Source organism: Strongylocentrotus purpuratus, unplaced genomic scaffold (genome assembly GCF_000002235.5).
Source record: "Strongylocentrotus purpuratus isolate Spur 01 unplaced genomic scaffold, Spur_5.0 spur5_contig_842, whole genome shotgun sequence".
In the NCBI taxonomy this organism is placed as follows: domain Eukaryota; kingdom Metazoa; phylum Echinodermata; class Echinoidea; order Camarodonta; family Strongylocentrotidae; genus Strongylocentrotus; species Strongylocentrotus purpuratus.
Window position 1 is genome coordinate 371,088 of NW_022145549.1, and position 22,250 is coordinate 393,337.

Sequence of the window (22,250 nt, forward strand, 5' to 3'; positions counted from 1 at the left end):
AAAAAGAGGATCCTGGGGGACCAACAGGCACCGATTGGGGAAGTTTCCTATATAAAGGGAGCAAGTAGCTACAAGTAGGACGGTGGGGCTTTAAAAGAAGCACTCCTGAAAATATTAATTAGTTTAGAGGGGCATTATTGGCGACAGACTGGAGTGATATTCTTTCAAATCAGCGAGTTGAGGGTGTCTTCGATATGTTCATGAATAGGTTTTATTGGTGTACAATGCTAATGTTCCAGTAATAAAGAGTAAAAACAACCGTAGAAGAAACCCACGTATTCTGTCGGTCACCAATGCTATGCTAAAATCAATAAATGAGACAAATGAGCTGTTATACAAGCATAAGAATGTAGGGACGGAAGTTCTAAAAAGGAAAAATTCTGTTTACAGCAATACTCTGACTTCTGTGCTGCGTGAAGCCAAACAAAAATTCTATTTTATACAGTTTCAAGCAGCTTGTAATTATATCAAGGGCACGTGGAAGGTGATAAGAAATGTATTTCGAGCACCATATAAAGTAACAAGTATAAGACAATTGAATAAAGATGACCAGCTGGTTGGAGATAAAGATATTGTAGTGGAAAAGTTTAATGAATATTTTTTTAATACTGGCCCGAATCTGAAGAAAAAAAATATTTCAAACGGTCAAACTGATTTCAAGATTATTTATGAGAACCTAACATGCCAAATTTATTTGTGGTGCCCACGCGCGACGAAGAATTGCTTGGTATTGTAAGAGGCCTCAAGAACAAGAAAAGTCATGGGTATTATCATATTGGTAATTTAACTTATTAAGCAAGTTGTCGTCGGTATTCTTCAACCACTAGTTCATATTTTTAATTTGTCTATGTCAAGCGGAGTTGTTCCGATAAACATGTACATCGCAAAAGTTGTACCAACTTTGAAAAATGGTGAGTCTCAATTATTGACAAATTATCGTCCGATTTCTTGGTTATCATGTTTTTCAAAGATCTGGAAAACTTATTTAAGAACTATAACATTTTTAACAAAACATTTGTCTTTAGTAATTATCAATTTGGTTTTCGGGAAAAGCAAACAACAACACATGCAATTTTACATCTTATAGATAAACTTGCTTTTGCCTTAGATAGTCACTTACACACCATCGGTACATTTTTTAGACTTTTCCTAAGCCTTTGATACTGTAGAGTGTAGACCATGAAATTCTCTTGAGTAAATTATGTCATTATGGTGTCAGGGGAGTCGCTTTGGATTGGTTTAGAAGTTATCTTACGGATAGAAAGCAATGTATGTCCTTGTATGGAATTGACTCCCCCCCCCCCCCCCCCCCAACAAAGTAACATGTGGTGTTCCCCAGGGATCCATTTTGGGATCACTTTTATTTATCTTGTATATTAACGATTTCCAACGCTCATAAAGTGTATTATCTTTTTTTTTTCTTTTTTTTTTGCTGATGACTCGATCGTATTTCTTTCTCAAAAATGTCCACAAATATTGTTGAAAACTGTGAATGAAGAATTTCGAAAAGTAATGAAGTAGATTTATGCTTATTAGTTAACCTTGAATCTTCAAAAAAAAAACTAATTATATGCCGTTCATTAATTCAGTCGATTTTTGGCCAGGCGAGGTGACATTGGATAATGTCCCTATTGAGAGAGTAACTTCAGCAAAATGTCTTGGTATATACGAATTGGAAAAATCATGTGGACAAGTAAGTAAAGTGGTGTCAAAAAGTACTGGTATTATTTATTAGTTCAGATCATGTCACCTCAAGAGGAATTGTTCATTTGTACTCTACTCTTAATTTATCATATATTAATTATGGTATGTTGGCATGGGACAAATCATCCAAAACTCAAATTCATATAGGGTTATTAGAATAGTTTGTAAAGCGAATTATCTTGCACGTACAAATCTATTTTGATATGAAAACAGTATTCTAAAACTAAATGATCTCTATTTAATGCAACTTGGAACGCTTATGTTTAGCATTCACTTTGGGGACTACCCTTCTGCCCTAGCTTGATCAAATCCAGGTGGTTATCTCATCAACTCAGCTCTCAGTTAACATAAGAAAAAGAGGATCATGGGGGACCAATGGTCACCGATTAGGCATTGTTTGTTATATAGAGGGCGCAAGTAGCTACCAGTAGTGCAGTGGGCCTTTAAGAAGAAATAACCTAATTCACAGCCATAATACTAGACAGGCTTCTGCTCTCCATGTACCATATGCAAGGACAACATTCACTCTGAATACTCTAATGTCCACTTAGTCCCAGGTTCTGGTATTCACTTGATTCTACTGTAACGAATGCTCCAAGTATCTCAGTTTTTAAACGTAGACTTAAGTCATTTACTTGACAAGTATGTGAATTGCACGTGAATGTGTTATCAAGCTTTATAATTGTACTTTTTGTTGTGTACTGTAGGATATACCTAACTCTACTCTCGATCTATCGTTATTTCTCGACCTTAACATAATCCCTTTGATCCCTCTTCTTTTTATTTCTTCCCATCTGTACATAAACCATAATTCGTGCTTGTCCTCTGCACTCAGAGAGCAATAATTGATGTTTCGATGTGGTGTCAGCTTGGGCTTGTGCAAGTTATTGCTGCCATGGGTGGGTGGTTAGTGCTCATATGACACTTATGTTCACACACACGGTGAGTTTGTTAGCACCTGATGTGATGGGGATGTGCGCATCTTCGAGTAGTTGTTGTGGTCATGACTCGTGAACCTACTACTCAGTATAGTAGCGCCTTGCTGTGGTCCATGCATTGTTGTTAGTTTTTTTTTTCTGAGTGAATTTTTTAAATAGCTTTATATATTCCATATATTATTTGTTGTTTGTTTTCATTTGATTTGATTTGATTTATTGGTTTCTGTATCTTTTTATCTTTTTTTCATCATACATTTTCATGAACATAATATGGTTTGATACAATATTTTAAGTGTATATAATTTTATACAGATAATAAACGAATTTAAACAAATATAATGAATGCATAATTAACATACATAAGATGCAGGAGGGCTACAGAAATAAGCAAAATAGCTTGACATGCCCGCAGCCCTCAACTTAGATACAACAACAATAATATATACTAATAGAAAAGACTGACTTGCAGAGAAGAAAAGGAAAGGGGAGAGAAGGAGCGTTGGTAATAATACAATAAATCTCGTACATCTGCTAATTGAATGAATCATGAATCAGTTATCTTTGTCACATCATCTGAGGGGCCTTAACTTAACAAGCTGTGCTTCAACCAAGGTCTCCTCGTCTTTCTTTTTGTTTTACTTTACTTTGCTATGGAATACAGTGTATATATACGATACATTTGTACTGTTACGATTATATTTTATTACATGTGATTTATGAAAGACAGATGAACTTGAAGGTAAATTGTCATACGGTTGGTGCCCGGGGGCAGGTGTCAAGTTGTACATTTCTTGATCAATCATGTGTCATATAATTATGTGGTTCTAGGACACCTACCCCCTTACAACTATCCCCAAGGACAACTACCCCCGGACAACTACCCCCAGACAACTATACCCTAGGACAACTACCCCCCGGACAACCACCCCTCGGACAACTATCTTGAAGGTGAATTGTCATACGGTTGGTGCCCGGGGGCAGTTGTCAAGTTGTAAATTTCTTGATCAATCATGTGTCATGTATGTGGTTCTAGGACACCTACCCCCCGGACAACTACCCCCAGACAATATCCCCTAGAACAACTACCCCAGGACAACTACCCCCTAGGACAACTACCCCCAGACAACTACCCCCAAGACAACTACCCCAAACGACAACCATCCTCTAGGACAACCACCCCTCGGACAACTATCTTGAAGGCGAATTGTCATACGGTTGGTGCCCGGGGGCAGGTGTCAAGTTGTACATTTTTTGATCAATCATGTGTCATATATGTGGTTCTAGGACACCTACCCCCTTACAACTATCTTCAAGGACAACTACCCCCGGACAAATACCCTCGGACAACTATCCCCTAGGACAACTACCCCCGGACAACCACCCCTCGGACAACTATCTTGAAGGTGAATTGTCATACGGTCGGTGCCCGGGGGCAGTTGTCATGTTGTAAATTTCTTGATCAATCATGTGTCATGTATGTGGTTCTAGGACACCTACCCCCCGGACAACTACCCCCAGACAATATCCCCTAGAACAACCACTCCAGGAGAACTACCCCCTAGGACAACTACCCCCCAGACAACTACCCCCAAGACACCTACCCCAAACGACAACCATCCTCTAGGACAACCACCCCTCGGACAACTATCTTGAAGGTGAATTGTCATACGGTTGGTGCCCGGGGGCATGGTGTCAATTTGTACATTTCTTGATCAATCATGTGTCATATATGTGGTTCTAGGACACCTACCCCCTTACAACTATCCCCTAGGACAACTACCCCCGGAAAACTACCCCGGACAACTATCCCCTAGGACAACTACCCCCCGGACAACCACCCCTCGGACAACTATCTTGAAGGTGAATTGTCATACTGTTGGAGCCCGGGGGCAGTTGTCAAGTTGTAAATTTCTTGATCAATCATGTGTCATGTATGTAGTTCCAGGACACCTACCCCCCGGACAACTACCCCCAGACAATATCCCCTAGAACAACTACCCCAGGACAACTACCCCCTAGGACAACTACCCCCAGACAACTACCCCCAAGATAACTACCCCAAACGACAACCATCCTCTAGGACAACCACCCCTCGGACAACTATCTTGAAGGTGAATTGTCATACGGTTGGTGCCCGGGGGCAGGTGTCAACTTGTACATTTCTTGATCAATCATGTGTCATATATGTGGTTCTAGGACACCTACCCCCTTACAACTTTCCCCTAGGACAACTACCCCCGGACAACTACCCCCAGACAACTATCCCCTAGGAAAACTACCCCCCCCCCCCGGACAACCACCCCTCCGACAACTATCTTGAAGGTAAATTGTCATACGGTTGGTGCCCGGGGGCAGTTTTTAAGTTGTAAATTTCTTGATCAATTATGTGTCATGTATGTAGTTCTAGGACACCTACCCCCCGGACAACTACCCCCAGACAATATCCCCTAGGACAACTACCCCAGGACAACTACCCCCTAGGACAACTACCCCAAGACAACTACCCCAAACGACAACAATCCTCTAGGACAACCACCCCTCGGACAACTATCTTGAAGGTGAATTGTCATACGGTTGGTGCCCGGGGGCAGGTGTCAAGTTGTACATTTCTTGATCAATCATGCGTCATATATGTGGTTCTAGGACACCTACCCCCGGACAACTACCCCCAGACAATATCCCCTAGAACAACTACCCCAGGACAACTACCCCCTAGGACAACTACCCCCAGACAACTACCCCCAAGACAACTACCCCAAACGACAACAATCCTCTAGGACAACCACCCCTCGGACAACTATCTTGAAGGTGAATTGTCATACGGTTGGTGCCCGGGGGCAGGTGTCAAGTTGTACATTTCTTGATCAATCATGTGTCATATATGTGGTTCTAGGACACCTACCCCCTTACAACTATCCCCTAGGACAACTACCCCCGGACAACTATCCCCAGACAACTATCCCCTAGGACAACTACCCCCCGGACAACCACCCCTCCGACAACTATCTTGAAGGTAAATTGTCATACGGTTGGTGCCCGGGGGCAGTTTTCAAGTTGTAAATTTCTTGATCAATTATGTGTCATGTATGTAGTTCTAGGACACCTACCCCCCGGACAACTACCCCCAGACAATATCCCCTAGAACAACTACCCCAGGACAACTACCCCCTAGGAAAACTACCCCCAGACAACTACCCCCAAGACAACTACCCCAAACGACAACAATCCTCTAGGACAACCACCCCTCGGACAACTATCTTGAAGGTGAATTGTCATACGGTTGGTGCCCGGGGGCAGGTGTCAAGTTGTACATTTCTTGATCAATCATGCGTCATATATGTGGTTCTAGGACACCTACCCCCGGACAACTACCCCCAGACAACCATCCCCTAGAACAACTACCCCAGGGACAACTACCACCTAGGACAACTACCCTTGGACAACTACCTCCAAGACAACTACTTCAAACGACAACTATCATCTAGGACAACCACCCCTCGGACAACTATCTAAGGGGTAGTTGTCCGTGGGTATAGTTGTCCGGGGGTAGTTGTCCGGGGGTTGTTTTCCTAGCATGTAGTTGTCTGGGGGTAGTTGTTCGGGGGTAGTTATCCCGGGGGTAGTCATTCTTGAGGTGGTTGTCCTAGGGGGTAGTTGTCCAAGGGGGTAATTGACTGGGTGTGGTTATCCGGGGGTGGATTCCCAGGGGGTAGGTGTCCAGATACATTGTCATATATCAAAACCATTTAATCTTTGAACCGACGAGCAGCATATTTGTATCCGTGTAATACTACAAATAAATGAACTTACAACAAATTGTGATTAATGACAGATGGAAAGAAATATGAACGTTCTGTAGAGTACGTCTTTTTAATATGCGTTAATATAAACAAAAATGTCATCTACGTCATGTATATATATTAATGCTGTTTGTTATGTATACTTAAATTTGTTCATTAAATATTTAGGTATGTTTATATGCGCTATTGTATATTAAGAACAAGCGTTGTGTTTGAATGTCTGTTCTTGGGATTCAAATTTTATGAACACAACATATATTGTACGGCAGTTTGTACTACGACTATATCATTTATGTATTTTTGATGTAAATACACTTCCTCATTCCAGTATTGTTTAATACCTGACTTGTCATCCTAAATAAACACTGTTGCATTATTTTTAATTGGACCAAGTCACTACTCGTTTCAGACCTAATTGAACATTTTTTTTTTTTAAGTGACGCGCGTTGTTGCGTGTGCCGTCCTTACTGAATGTATTAATTCAATTAAGTTCACTTGAATTGTGTTGCTGATATCCCTTTTAGCAATTATTGACCTAATTTTAGCTCCAAGACGTTCGTTAAACCTCAAAATTGACACACGCACAAATATGCAAAAAATTGCCAAAAGTGGTCCAAAAAGTACCCATTTTAAATCCGCTATAACTCTTCAGAATGGCATGGTTATACCTAATTTTTATTTCATGTTCTGATAGGGTATGAATTAAAAATGTAATTTCATGTTTCACGTTTGCTGTTAGAATGTTTTGACGTTAACATAGTGCCACTTAAAGGAAAACAAATTGAATTTGATTCAATTAGGTATGTAATTGCCGTTAATTGTTGTTTAAAAAATATAGGCCTATCTCGGCTATCCCTACTGTGGTATGTGTGTCTTATATATGTTATCATCTTGTAGCTGAGACTTTACTCTACAAAATTACAATGATTAATTTTGCGATCAGAAGACGTGATTGTGGTCAAAATTCCGATTTAGGTAAAGACTGCCAAACTCTGCCATTATGGTTTCTACTAGTATTTGTTATGTGAATGGAGGATGGGATTTTTTTTTCGAAGTCTGAATTTCTCATTGACTCTGTGTGATCGGCCGCGTGGTGTAGGAAATATCCTAAATGAGCGTAGTGTTTCAGCATTCTCTCTTAAATTCTCTCGATCTGTCGTTCTCACGACCACATACAACTTTCTTCCTCTTCTCTCTGCTTTCGCCGACATATGGAAACGTTTGCTGAATTGGATTTGTCTCATATAAAGTTGACCACAACACACAGTGTTCAGTGCAGAGATATATTATACATATAAAAGACTAGAAAAAACGCCCCCGAATCTACGAGTCTGTGAAGACTGTAATATGAATCTTGTAGGTGATGAATTCCATATAATTATGAAATGTGACAAGTATAAAGACTTACCAGTAGATTTTATAGAAAAAATTAGTAATCTGGAAGAAAATTTTAGTAATTTGGATAGTCAAGAAAAATTCATATTTATAATGAGATTATACAATGAAGTTGTAATAGATAGTTTTTCTTTGTTCACCAAAAACATAATTGAAATGAGGGGTAATTTTTAGATACTATATGTTATAACAAAGTAGAAATGTACAATCTTATGCTTTTGGTTTAGTTCTGCAGTAGGTCGCAGTTATGTGTACTATTACGTCATTTTGTTTAGGCATTCCATTTACCTATTTTGTATTGCATGAGTTATAATTTATTTAGAAAAGTGCTGTATTATGTTTTATATATCTAAATCTTCGGGTGTTTTATGGTACATTATATTACTATATGCATCATGTCACGTTATTACTAAAAAGAAAAAAAGAGTGTTTCTGCTGGGTATAATTTTTGTTCTGAATTTTGCTATTAACAATGCATTGTAAATTGATTTATACGGTATATATTTTTACAGAATATTAATATGTTACATTACATTGTAAATTGACTTATATGATGTATATGTTCCCAAACGGAATTTTTATTGTTACATTACATTGTAAAGTAATTATATGTTTATAAACAGAATATTGATGTACATCAATGAAGTTTAATAAATACAATACAATACAAACAATACATCTTAAGGAATGTAAGAACAAAAATTAACATATTGTTCTATCTTTAGTTTTGTATTAACCAAGAACAGCGACGGGCTGCCTCAAAGAATAAAGGGGAAGAGAGAGCGACGGAAGAAAATGAAAAAAAAGTAAGAGAAATGGAGGTTTAAAAAAAGAAGGAAGAAGAGAGAGGGTGGAGGAGAAAGAATGGAGAGTTGACAGAAAGTAAAAAAAGGAAAAACATGAAACTTGAATTTAAACAAAGAGATTAAATTTCTGATGGGTAATTGGCTAGACATGTGCCTATAAACGAAGACTGCGTACGAAAGTAAAACAGTAGGACCCTACTAGAAAAAAGTTCTGAAAATTGTCTTTAAAAGAGAAAGAGATGTTATTTTTCAAATGAAATGATAGGGGCTACGCGTGATATTCGAGGAAGAAATTACCATTTCTATAGCTCGTGATGGCCATTTTGAATTTTCTTCCTTGTTAAATAATTCAAAAACTTCCCGAGGCTCAGCCCCCTATAGACAAGACTCCGGGCAAAGGCTCTGCCCCTGGACCTCAAAAGTATAGATATAGAAGTGGTTCCCAAGACAGCCTTTTGGTGGATAAAATTGTCCTTAGGAATAAGTGTGTTTCACGTAGTTCAAGCTTGTACCCCGCTTCTACCAACCTGGAAATTTAGTAAGCAATTAAGCTTTCGCCCAGCACCCCTGTAATAGGCTTAGGACTATTTGCACTATGTCTTGCTGAGCTAGCTACCTCGAAATCACTGGAGTGAAGGTAGGGGAAAAGTAAAAGCCAGGTTTCCTTTTTCAGTGAGGGATTGATCATTTTCATTTAGACGAATTCTTTCATCTATATCTCGACCATGAAGATCTGGCCCTTGTTAATGAAACGGCCATTGCAGCAATCGGGCGATGAAAGAACTTAATTTAATGTTAATTTTATTAAGGAAATTTACATAACTACCTTGATCTAAGGAGACACAAACGAGCGACCATAAGTGCCTATCAAATTAACACAATAACGCGGGCAGTGTGTCAAGTATTCAGGGCGGGTTCAGCTTCGTCTGAATGAGATAGAATGCTCAATCCGAGGGTGTGTTAATTGTGCTCTTTAAAAAAAAAAAAGTACATTATGCTTTTGGTGAATTTTTTCTTTTCGACGTTATTACAAAATCCACACGCGATTCTGTATCTCTCCCCTCTCTCACACACCATTATTACTCTTAACTTCTACCACGTACACCTCCCTTCTCTCTCTAATACTTTACTTGTTTTGCTCTTAACTATCTTCCTGTCTATGTCTCTCTCTCTTTCACTTATATTGCCCTTAACTTTAATTTCATGTCTAACCGCCCCCTCCCTCTATGTCATTTTTATTGATCGCAACTTCTATCGCTCTATACCCCCTCCCCCCCCCCCCCCCAACCCACAGCCCTGCCTGCTTCTCAATCTCCGACTTAATTTTTTTCCCAGACTCTCAAACATTTGTTCATTGTCCTCACAATATACTTTTGTTCTATCCATTTCTCGTCATCAAGATTCTCTTCCCCTACCATACAATTACAGAACTGGCTTAATAAGGGCTGATGTTAAGGGCCAGAAGGACATCAACTATAGTGAACTTCAAAAGGGTACTTTTCATTCCAGAATATGTATTAATGTGAAGGAAAAAAATAAGAAAATGCAGATACATGTACAATGTTCATCAAAGTTTATCAATTAAATTAATAATTATTCATTTATTTACATTCATCATAAAAAAAACAATTGAGATGTTACAATGAACAGTATACATTGATAGAGAGTATTAGAGACAATAGTGTGAAAGATAATCTTATATCAATAGCCGGGGAGGGGGGGGGGAGGAGGCTTTAGGGACATAGTCCTCCCTCCAAAAAATAATTATAATTCAAACCAAGGGATGAGGGGAGGGCAAAGAATGGTGATGCCCCCATATTCATTTTTTTTTTTTTTTTTTTTGGGGGGGGGGGAAGATTCTCAAATAATTTCTTGAAATAAGCCCCCTCCCTCACCCTCCCGCTCTCCCATGCCGCCGGCTGGATCCGCCCGGCCCTGCCCAGTGTTGTGGTTTAGTGGTACAGCTATTTTTTCATTTTCTTCTGTATTTTGGTTTGTAGCTATTATCAGTTTATATTCATAAGTGTTGGTATTATTTTTACTAATCAGGGCTTCATGAAAGACGAGTGCCATAATTGATGAAAATGTGCTACCGTGTATAACTATCAGAAATAAATGACTAAATAAATTAACAAGGGCTTAAGGTTTGAACGCCAGCCGGGTGATAACTTCCTTTGGCAGGACATTAATCCACATTTGCCACTCTCAACCCAGGTGGGTACCTAGCAATTGATGGGGTAATCAGAATTACAGGGCCATTGGGAACAGCATTTATGCTGATATAAAAGCTTCTCTGGGTAATAAAAATTATACTTATTATCATTATCATTATCAATAACTCGTATTCCAGCCATTAGTTAAGTTTTCTCACTGCTGTGTTTCTGGGCGAGATGTTGTTTGAGACTGCCCCTGGCTCTGCTCCTGTGTGGCTATTCATATGTTCTTTAAGGGTTCTCTTGTATGAGAAACTCTTGTTGCATATGGTGCATTGGTAAGGTCTTTCTCCTGAGTGAATTCTGGTATGTCGTTTAAGACTGCTTCTGGTAGTGAATCTCTTCTCACAAACATGACATTGGTTTGGGCTTTCGCCAGTGTGGCTATTCATATGCTTCTGTAACGTAATCTTACGCGGAAATGTCATGTCACAGTACAGACACTCAAATGGCTTCTCCCCAGTATGGATGATCATGTGTGCCTTTAGAGTTGACTTGCGCGTGAAAATTCTACTGCATACTGAACATTTAAAGGGCTTCTCGCCTGTATGGCTGCGAACGTGCCTTAGGAGATCATTGTTTGAGTAAAACCCCTTACCACAGTGTGGGCACCGATGGCGTGTCTGTCCTGTGTGGATAAACATATGACTTGCTAGGTTATACTCATGTGTGAATCTCTTCTTGCATTGAGGACATTGAAACGGCTTCTCTCCTGTATGAACCATCATATGAGCGGTTAATTTACACCTGAAGGGGAAGCTCTTGTTGCAATTTGGACACACGTGGGGCTTAAAGCTCGAGTGGTGTTTCATATGTCTGGTGAACTTGGCATGCTCCGAAAATCTCTTGTCCCACTGAGCACAACGAAAAGGTTTGTCCTCATTGTGGCTGACCAAATGATTTGAGAGATTCCCCTTACGGCGGAATGTCTTTCCACAGTTTGCACATTGATATGGCTTCCCTGCAGTAGTGGACTTTTCTCCTATGTGGGTATCCCTAGGTCCTGCAAGGTCCTCCTGTTCTGTCAACCCCTCACTAGAGTTGTACATGTCTACGTCAAAGTCTTCCTCGGAATCTCCATCCTCAATGCTTATGCCGTCTATAGTCAACTGATCTGTGCAAAAATGGGAAAGATATATGACAGAATTTCAATAAAGTAAATACACATTTATAATCTATAAAGAAATGGGAAAGAAAAACAAAGTATTCTCACATAATTAAGTATTCTTTTTCCACTAAGCTGTAAATTTTATTCGAAAAACTGTTGATGGTTTGTACAGATACCATGTATCACACACTACTGCAAATATTATACAAATATACACTGTCTTGAAAGGTTCTGGTTAAAACTATGCGCAAATGGTACTTTTGGAGTCCCATAGTTTTAACCAGTACCTCAAATAGAAGGCATGGTATGTTTGTTTTATATCCTGCATCAAACTCCCATCAACTCTATATCCTGTATTCAAAGTGTGTTCTGTAAAACTGCCGAATGAGATGGGCTCTTTTGTGCTCTTTTAACAGAGCCAAAGAGATCCCTTGGATTGTAAGGTGAGACGGTTGCATAAATGCTTACTTTGTAACGCTTAAATCAAGAGGTGTCATACATTGCACTGTTGGGTAACTTCACACATTGCTAAAGGATATGAACCTAGTATACATGCCATAAATCTCTGTGTATAAGACGCACTTTTTTGCCGCCGGAAAAAATTGAAAGTTGGGGGTGCGTCTAATACACAGGTACAAAAAAAAATGCCTGGCAATGTCTTCCAGCTTAGTAATCGGTGTGTTGACTCACCACTCGGAAACCAGAATAACACTCATATTTGTCTGTGATCTTGGTTGGAAAGTTTTCTTTCTAATAGATCTCAATATGTAGTATATAATAATATTTCCTCCAATTTTCTTCTATTACACACGGCGTACCACAAGGTTCTATCCTACAGGTGTAGGTCCTTTACTGTTTTTAATTTACATTAATGATCTTACACATTCTTCTAAAAACGACATTGTTACTATTACTTGTGACATGTTCACAAGCACAAATCGGCCCCTTTAACTGCACCTCGCAATGAAAGTCCTTCCCCCGTGGTTTTTTTAACACGGACCTGGCTTGCTGCCTACGGAGTCTGCACACACAAAAAAAAAAAAAAAATACACAGATGCATCTTATACAAGGAGATTTATGGTGTACACCCCTCTTGCCCCAAGGTATTATATCATACTGAAACTGTACATGAGAAAAGCTGTATCACACTTTCAGATTTACCGATAATCTTGCCTTTTGCTTTCAAGGTGCCATCTGCCAACATATTTCTGTAAGGTACCTTTATAGTTCAAGTTTTTCTCCCTTGTGTGATTTCTTATGTTCTGAAAGACCACTGCTATATCTGAATCTCTTATCACAAATAAGACAATGGTACGGCTCTGCTCCTGTGTGGCTATTCATATGTTCTGTAAGGGTTCTCTTGTAAGAGAAACTCTTGTTGCATATGGTGCATTGGTAGGGTCTTTCTCCCGAGTGAATTCTGGTATGTCGCGAGCGCAGGCTCCTGGTGGTGAATCGCTTGTGGCAGGTGGGACACTCGTAGGGCTTCTCCCCCGTATGGGTTTTCATATGTCCCGCAAGATGAGACTTTTGTCTGAATTCCATGTTACACTCTACACATTGATAAGGCTTATCTCCCGAGTGAGACCTGGCATGACGTGAAAGCTTACTCTTGCAAGGAAAATGCTTGTCACACTGTGCACATTGATAATGCAGTTCTCCTGCATGCTGTCTGCTGTACAATGCGACACTACTCTTGATAGACAAATTATTAGGACAGTCAGGATATTCATAATATTTCTCTGCAGTGTGGATTCCAACATGCTTCTTGAGACGCCTCTTGTCGGAGAACATGTCATCACAATCAGGACACTTATAGCACTGCTTTTCTCTACTGTGGGTTTTGGCATGCCGTGAGAGCTCACTCTTGCCGGGAAATCTCTTACTGCACTCAAGGCACTCAAACGGCTTCTCTCCAGTGTGGGTTTTCATATGTCCTGCTAGATGACTTATTTGTCTAAATCCCATAGTGCATTCCAAACATTGATATGGCTTTTCACCCGTGTGTGTTCTGTCATGGCGTGCAAGGGCACCCCCACAGGAAAATTTCTTGTCACAGCTTGGACAATCAAAAGGTTTTTCTCCTGTGTGGCATCTGGCATGCCGGCTAAGTTCATTCTTATACATAAAGCTCTTATTACAGTCTTGACACGTGTAAAGCTTTGCTCCATTGTGAATTTTCATATGCTTCTTGAGAGTACTCCTTTCGTAAAATGTTTTGCCACAATCTGAACACTTAAAGAGTGGTGTTTCACCTGTGTGGACCTTCATGTGTACGTTCAGACGATACTTTTGAGTAAATCTGGAGTCGCATGAAGAGCACTGATATGGTTTTACTCCTGTATGAGCTCTCATATGAATCTTTAACCCGTTCTTCCTCAAAAATCTCTGGTCACACATAAAACACACAAATCGTTTGTTTTTACTGTTCTCTTTGGCAGAAATGCTCCTTGTACCTTCAGATTGCCTATCAAACTTGTTAGGTCTGTCAGGATTATTTTCACCAAGTTTTCCATGGCAAGTAAATTGAGTTGATGCATTCCTGCAGCTGACCATGTCTTTATTGCTCTTCACTTGACAGCATACCTCCTGGTTGAGAGATTGACTGGAATCCTTTTCACTTGCTTCCAAATCGGATTTTTCATCTGTGAATAAATAGAAGATTTCCCACAAATGTAGCTTGTCAGGATTTGGAAGTACAGTACATGTAGTTCAAATATTCAAGTTTCAAGTTTGAGGCAATGTAATATCTGCACTGATTCTGATGTAATTCACTTTAGCAAAATTAATGATAAAATCTATGATGAAGAATATCAAGGTATAAGTGCTATGAATTTCAAGAGAATAAAGTGAATAGTACTGCAGCTGAATTTTGTCCCACACTTAGTTGTGGTATTGATTGATGGGAAAAATAAAACTTTCAAGATTGAAGCACTGACCCCAAACAATTATTTCTCAACTCTGTGAGAAATGTTTTTACAACGCAAACACTACGAGCATCCTGCTGAGACGTGTTTTGGTGGTTAAAAAGAAGCCATCATTATTTTGTGTTATCCTACACATTGAGGCATTATTTGGGCTTCGATCTCCTCTACTGCTTTAATAGCCATCTTAAAGGTGAGAGTAGTGTTTATTCCAGTTAATGAAATAAACCATCTAGATCAAAACTGCCATGAGCCTATAGCAAACTAAAATGACAATGAATCCCTCGCGCTTGTTTGTGTCTCTGATAATACACAACTGCATGCACATGTACTGTAACAGGGGCCTTCATTGAGGACAGCTCCTTTTCTTTTCACCGAGCTAGTCATTACTGCCTAGGTCACATGGGGTCTAAAATATCTAAGACCAATAGCAATTATAGGGCGACCGCAGAATTCCCACGGTCACATATGGTAGCAGTCACATGTTAGGGTAGCCGCATCGCGAATTTTGAATTTGTGGATTCAGAAAACCTGCGGCTACCGTACGGCTTTTGAAGTGATGACCCAGGGGCGTCCCTGCTGCGGCCGAAGGTTTTTGACAAATACCAAGGCAGACACAAAGTAGTAGCAAGGCCACTGTATGCCCAACGCATGGTCGCCATGGAATTTCTCCTAGGCATATGGCTACAGTGTGTCTAATTGTCTAATTGCTACGGTGAACCTAGAAATGAAAAAAGTTATAACTCCGCGCTATAATCCCATGGCGACCCGTACAGCCTGTAAAGATAGGGATACGCCCTAGGGTGACCCTAAGGCCACCGCAGATCCTCTGCAGCCTCAGCAAGTACATGTATCTCTTGATTTTGAGGGCCTATGGCTGCCGTATCCTAGAGCAGATGTGACCTAGGCTAGGCATTACTTACACATGGAACAGGCTTGTTCATATATGATGTAGTAAATCACAGCATTTTTTTCTCTCCATTTTTTGTTATTATCTACATGTGTGTTTTATGGTGGCATTTAATTTGTTTCACATTTCTATATCTAACAACAAACAGCTAGTGAGCGAGTGTGCCTATATGTGCCCCCCCCCCCTCCCCCACACCCCGACCCCTGCCTTGCACAAGTGTAAACTGCAAAGTGGTCTCTTACCGCAGCAGTTTTCTGAGATGGATTAAAGGCTGTCTGTTCTAGTGTAGGCAGGAGGGATTAGACCACCCAGTGACCCATTGACAGGTGGCTATCTCATCAACTCATCAATCACAGGGGACCAAGTGGCACCGATTAGGCACTGTTTTCTATATAGAGGGAGCAAGTAGCTAAAAGTAGTACAGTGGGGCTTTAAAGTATCATGTTTGAATGAGCCTTAGCGGTTAAAAGGAATGTAAGAGACACTCATGATTACCTGCACTGTGTTTCTCTGCATCCTCCATCTCATCTTGGGGTTCATCTTCTTCTATCCAGCCATCCCCGGAATCTTCCTGCCCCTTCTCATTCTCCTCCCCCTCATCCTCTGATGAGCTTTTGGTTCTTTCCTCCTCTGAAGACAATGAGCCATCCCTTTCATCCTCCTTCTCCTCCTCCTTAATATTTTTTACCCTCTGCTTCTCATCTTCAAAGCTTTCATCAGGCTCCCTTTTCACACCTAGTAGTGAAACAAAGAAATGTTGGACAAGATAGAAAAGTAATTGTACAAAGAGGATGAATTTGTTGTTGTTGCAGTGACTTATGTAGCATGTCTTTCCTGTGATGCGACCCAACCATGAAATATCTTTCACCTATTCCATCGCAAGTTTTTTTCATTGAGTTCAGACTTTCCAACAACAAAAAAGGTTCAATACTGAAAACAGCAATATTAAATAGTTTTTAATATCAGATCTTTATTCCCATGTTGTATTCTTTATCCAGTAATAACTCAGTAATAACTCAACAAAAGGACTTTGGGAAACTATTCAGGCATATCATGGCATTTTACATTTCCGACGGGAGCCATTATTTTGGTTTCTGTTATAGCAATAATGTTATAGCAATGAGCAAGTGAATAGTCAAGCGGGAACTGCATCTAATCTCTCAGATCACATGTATACAGGAACTTTGTACCGGTAGTCAAAAGATAAATATCACCAAAGGCAATATTTAATGCCTTAAAGAAACTGTCCCTATTGTAGCCAACATCAATTTCTATAGAACTTTGCAGAAATTTAAACGTTAGCAGTGTCCTAATATTCAAATTATACAAGGAAACCTGTTTACTTGCTAGACTTCACTGTCAGACACTATTGAGTGACTGGCTGGCTTTTTTTCTTCTTTGGTAATGACACATAATGAGCTGTAAAGGGTACATGAGCATTCGTCTACATCAATAACCCACTTCTTGTAATGGCCAAAATTAAACTGATTGAATCTTTGCGCAGCATGAAACGTACATGTACAACCATTCCATACAATGGTCTGATAAATCAGACTATTACTTACTGACTCTATAGCTCTTAAGTCGATTTGACAACTGATAGTCATTATTTTCCCACTTAAAGACATTTTCAAGCCCCCTTTTTTTTAGGGAAGTTCTAAATTAGTATTATCTTTCAAATGCCGTTGGAATTTAACCTTTCATTTTTTGGCCTGCAAAAGGGACATAGTACCTTTAACGTGTACCAATCACCAACACACATTTTGCTCGTGATATAAGGGTCCATGTTGCTATATGGTATTGAAAATATGGTATGAGCTTCAAATATTATTTCTAATATTATGTTGCAGCTACATGTACATGTACCCCCTGTAAACAGTAAAATGACTTGTTGAGTAGACTAGGAAGCAGACACTCACTTAGAAAAGGCTGCACAGGGAACCAAGATCATATTAGTACACTTTGAATGCCCAATCCTGACGTTATGGGTTAGCTGCTCATCAAACAATAGGGACTTTCCAACACAATACACTACTAAGTACATGTAAGAATCTAATTCATTTTCATACCGGTACTTTAGATCAGGGCCCCGTCTTAGTACAACGAGTTGATATCAATCGCAACTATGTACAAAAGAGACAGGAGACTGCAAACTTGCGATTGATTGGAGGACTTGCGATTGATTTGGATCAATCGCAACTCTTTGTAAGACGGTGCCCTGGTATTTTGTTTTTTTATTTCTCAGGGTTACTATGTCAGTGTGGTATGTGTATTCACCTTCTGTAACAGGATTCTAACGAGCATTTGGGAACCAAGTTCCCTAACTTTCCATGACCCATTTTTGTCTGTTTCCATGACCAGATAAGTACTATTTTGATATGGGTTGCAGCATCCAAGCAGCATACAAATACCACACAGCCATATTTCATGGGAGGTTGCGTTGCAATAGCCACATATGGCCACACCCACAATCAAATTCCGTAATTTTCCAAGAATTTCCAGGTTCTTCCATGACCATGAGAACCAGGGAAAAAAATACATGGGGGCTCAGGGCAAAATAGCCCATGAATGCCAAAAAGAGCTCCCCAAAGTCATAAAAGAGCCCAACAAAAATTTGCATAGAGTTCAATGCAAAACAAATTGAAGAGTGTTATTTTCATGCAAGCAAGCTTGAAAAGTAGCCCCCGAAATGTTTTAAATTTTTTTTCCCTGGTGAGAACTCTGCTGTTCGTCCTAAATGACCCGAGTAGTAAATACCTACCTGCTGGATTCAATCTTGTTTCTGGATTTTGATTGTTGGCTAGGTTCAACCACTGGTCCGTGGATTGTTCTTCATCCAAGGGTTCTATTTTGATGAGTATGGTTCTACTTCCCCCTGATAAGATAAGGGTTACAAAATTAATAATAATAATAATAATAGTACTAAAAATAATAATAATGATAATAATAATAATAATAATAGAAATGACAATTATAATAATACTAGAAATTTAATTCGTCATGAGGACGAATTAGGTGGTCTGTCTTCAATTCTTATGATCATGCTCATCTTCAATTCAATTATCCAATATAATGATGTTAATGTAAAATTATGTATTAAGATATGAATGGATGAATGAAGTACTGATGAACTGATGAACTGATAGATTGAACTGACGTAAAATGAACTGAATTGATGAGCTAAACTGATGAACTGATGAACCAAACTAAGCTAATGAGCTGAACTGATGAATGAAATATTTAGAAATTATCATGATCATCATCATGCATAATGATCATGATCAAATTAAATGCAACAAAATATCAAAATAATTACGGTAGGCCTAATGATGTAAATATGAAACAAAGTATTGAGAAATGATCTACTTGATCCTGATCATGATTGTCATGATGACAATAATGGTGATGATGATGACGATAATAATAATGATTATCATGATAATGATCATGATCGTGATGATGATGATGTTGATGATGATGATGATGGTCATGATCATGAACGTGATCCTGACATCTTATTGAAAAAATGAGGGATGATTTAGACAGCATATAGTCTCAGCTATAACATACTCAAAAATTTAAGCAGAAATAACGTCAATATTGCTCGCAAAAGACAAGAATATAGAATCCAGATTTGAGAAAAAGTCACCTCCCATAGGAATTACACACAAAAAGTAATGGATCCAGTGAAAATAGGGTACTAATAAAGTAAATATGGTTGCTTATTACACGATTTGCGATTCTACGTGTTTTAATATTCAAAGGAGATGGTACAGTGAAAGGTCAAAAAGAAAAAAAAAAGTGAAGAAACAAATCGTTCGAGACGCCTGGACTCGAACCAGGGGTTTTGAGGTTGGAAGTCAAGTGCGTTACCGATGTACCAAAACATTTCCCATAGCGATTACACGTAAACGGAAAATGGAATTCTCAAATCCCGCTTTGCAAGTGAAATATGAGCATGATCCCGGCATCTGATCGAAATATAAAGGGCACACCTCTGATAGCTTATTGTCTCAGCTACAACATACTCAAAGCTCAGCATAAACGAAGATAAAACGATGGAGATATTGCTTGCGAAAGACGAGAATGTAGAACCCAGTTTTGATGTCCCATCAGTACACGCAAAAAGTGAAAAATTGACATGCCTCCTTTAATCGCAAATATATGCCATGATCCCTTTGTCAAAATGAAAAATCGTGGAGAGTGCATTTGTGGAGATTGTCTCAGCTAGAACATATCAAAATTTGGAAGAAAATTGATCAATATTAACAGAGATAGATCTACAAAAGTACAATCAATTTTCCAAAAATATGCTGACGTCATAATATGTGAACTCGCCGATTCAACATGGCGAGGAGAAAGTACACATGCACGGTAGTCCTTGCATGTGTACTTTCTCTTCGCCATGTTGAATCTACGAGACAACATGGATGAATCGTCGGGGCAGGACGAAGAATCACCCCCTTTTTCCCAATCGAAGATGCTTTCAAATTATAATTTCAAGCAGCCGGCAAGATGCCCAGGCCCAGAGGAGTCGAGCAACTTAGTACATGTTAGTCCAAATTGTAATTAGATCTAGGGGGTGCTAGTGTAGTTCCGTATCCATTTTTTTAGCAGTTTCATATCCATTCTTAGCAAAGGAAATTTAGCCCAATTTTTTACTAATTTTAATCATAATCATATATCACATATACACTTAAATTTGACCACATCCAAAATCGGAAGCCTCCGTTTAAGGCTTCGATGTCGATGTCGTCGCTCAGTACCGTCTCTACGCTAGTATAGCTTTGCAACTCAAACTGAAGCTATCAGTCCAAAATTATGCAAACTTCTCGTATGGGTTATGGTATCGTGCATGCGCGTAATTCCGTAAACCATACGAGAAGTTTGCATAGATTGCTCGACTTCGGTGATCGGACGAGAACCGGTATATTCAGCATGGTATGGTCGTAGGCAAAGGACATCATAATTTGGACTAATAGCTTCAGTTTGAGGTGCCTAGCTAGCGCGTAGCCATAGAGACGGTACTGTAGCGGCTCTTACATTCGCCCTACTTTTACCGCACACTCATATCTCTACATTGGTGACCCCTCGTTTACTTGGAAGCTTGGTTGTACGATTTTATTATTCCCAGATTTTTTGGACTTAACAATGTTTTATAAAATGTATTCATTCTGGATTATGTATCAAATGTTTTTTATGCTCTTGCATTTATACACGTTTATTCGATGCATACCATGTCAATACTCACTGTTCAATATTTGGCGACTAAACAGCCGTTCGCATACCATGCTTGTTGTATTACATTCTTTCAACATGCCATGCTTGTACATTTCTTAGGCTGCTGTAAATAATTACTGCATACACTATAGAATACAATAGGTCTACATGTACATGCACTTTTACATTTTTATCAGCCATTGATTCTTGTGACATTTTGTACTTTGCTCATGTAAATCTTTTTCGCCTCTCATCTGTGTATTGCATACACAGCTTCAATTCTGGCAGGGGAGTAATGTAGCGGCTCTTACATTCGCCCTACTTTTACCGCACACTCATATTTCTACAGTACTGAGCGACGACGTCAACATCCAAGCCCTATACGGAGGTTGTCGGATGTGATCCAAATTCAGGTGGAAAATGCAATAGATCTAGATCTAGGCCTAGGCCTATATGATTATGATTAAAATTAGTAAAAAATTGGGCTAAAATTCCTTTGCTAAGAATGGATATTAAACTGCTAAAAAAATGGATACGGAACTACACTAGACCTACTGCCGATCTAGGTTACTCTCTTTGGCTTTGCATGTTTTGAGATAGGCCTAATGTCGCCCAATTCCAATCCGCCGTTTAAATCGCTTTCCTGTTCACCCTCGACCCTCTGAAGCTCCGACGCCTTCGGCCCTGCATGCGTCGGCGTCGGAGCTTCCTGGAGTTCGGCTAGAGGAAACCAAGATTAGGCAAGAAGAAGAAGATGTGGCGGAGCTGAGCTGAGTGAAACGAGATGAGGAATTAAAATAAATGAAAAATTCTTACCATCTCCTTGATCAGGTGGGTGATGGGGTTGCTCTAATTCTCCTGTTACTTCATCTAGGTCCCCGGTGTCCATCATTCAACGTATGTTGAGACTCGGCAACTCGGCATTTAGAGAGAAAAAAATGATAACATTCGTCACTAGCCTGCTAGCGCTAGCCTATCTCTTCGATTTTACAAACGAAATGTTGTTGTTGAAATGTTGTTGTTGTTCGTTTGGTATTATAATGGCTATTAGTCAAATTTGACTATTGTTGCCAATTTCATCGCATCTCTTTCTTTTAATGTCTTGGTAAAATTATTATTTCTTTCTTTCTTTTTCCAATCTCATTTTAATATAATATTAGTCATAGTCTACAAAAAAATAAAAACAAAAAATTATTTCAAATTAAACCACGATCCGCACACAGTTCCAACTC

General features: G+C 39.3%; 1 protein-coding gene across 4 annotated transcripts; it reads right to left on the reverse strand.

The window, feature by feature from the left end:
* Nucleotides 1-10,822: 10,822 nt before the first annotated feature.
* Nucleotides 10,823-22,054, reverse strand: LOC115918752 (gastrula zinc finger protein XlCGF57.1-like). Of its 4 annotated transcripts, none has more exons than XM_030989434.1 (5): nucleotides 21,835-22,035; nucleotides 18,560-18,673; nucleotides 16,294-16,533; nucleotides 14,421-14,609; nucleotides 10,823-11,970 (listed from the first exon to the last, which is right to left on the reverse strand). In XM_030989434.1, the coding sequence occupies exons 1-5, from the start codon at nucleotides 21,908-21,910 to the stop codon at nucleotides 10,997-10,999; spliced, it is 1,593 nt and encodes a 530-aa protein (XP_030845294.1). In that variant the 5' UTR covers nucleotides 21,911-22,035; the 3' UTR covers nucleotides 10,823-10,996. The 4 variants fall into 4 exon arrangements, 3 of the variants coding, with proteins under 3 accessions (XP_030845294.1, XP_030845300.1, XP_030845290.1); XM_030989430.1 differs by having other exon boundaries at nucleotides 11,686-11,970; nucleotides 13,184-14,609; nucleotides 21,835-22,054; XR_004064742.1 differs by having other exon boundaries at nucleotides 11,867-11,970; nucleotides 13,126-14,609; nucleotides 21,835-22,053.
* Nucleotides 22,055-22,250: the final 196 nt, after the last annotated feature.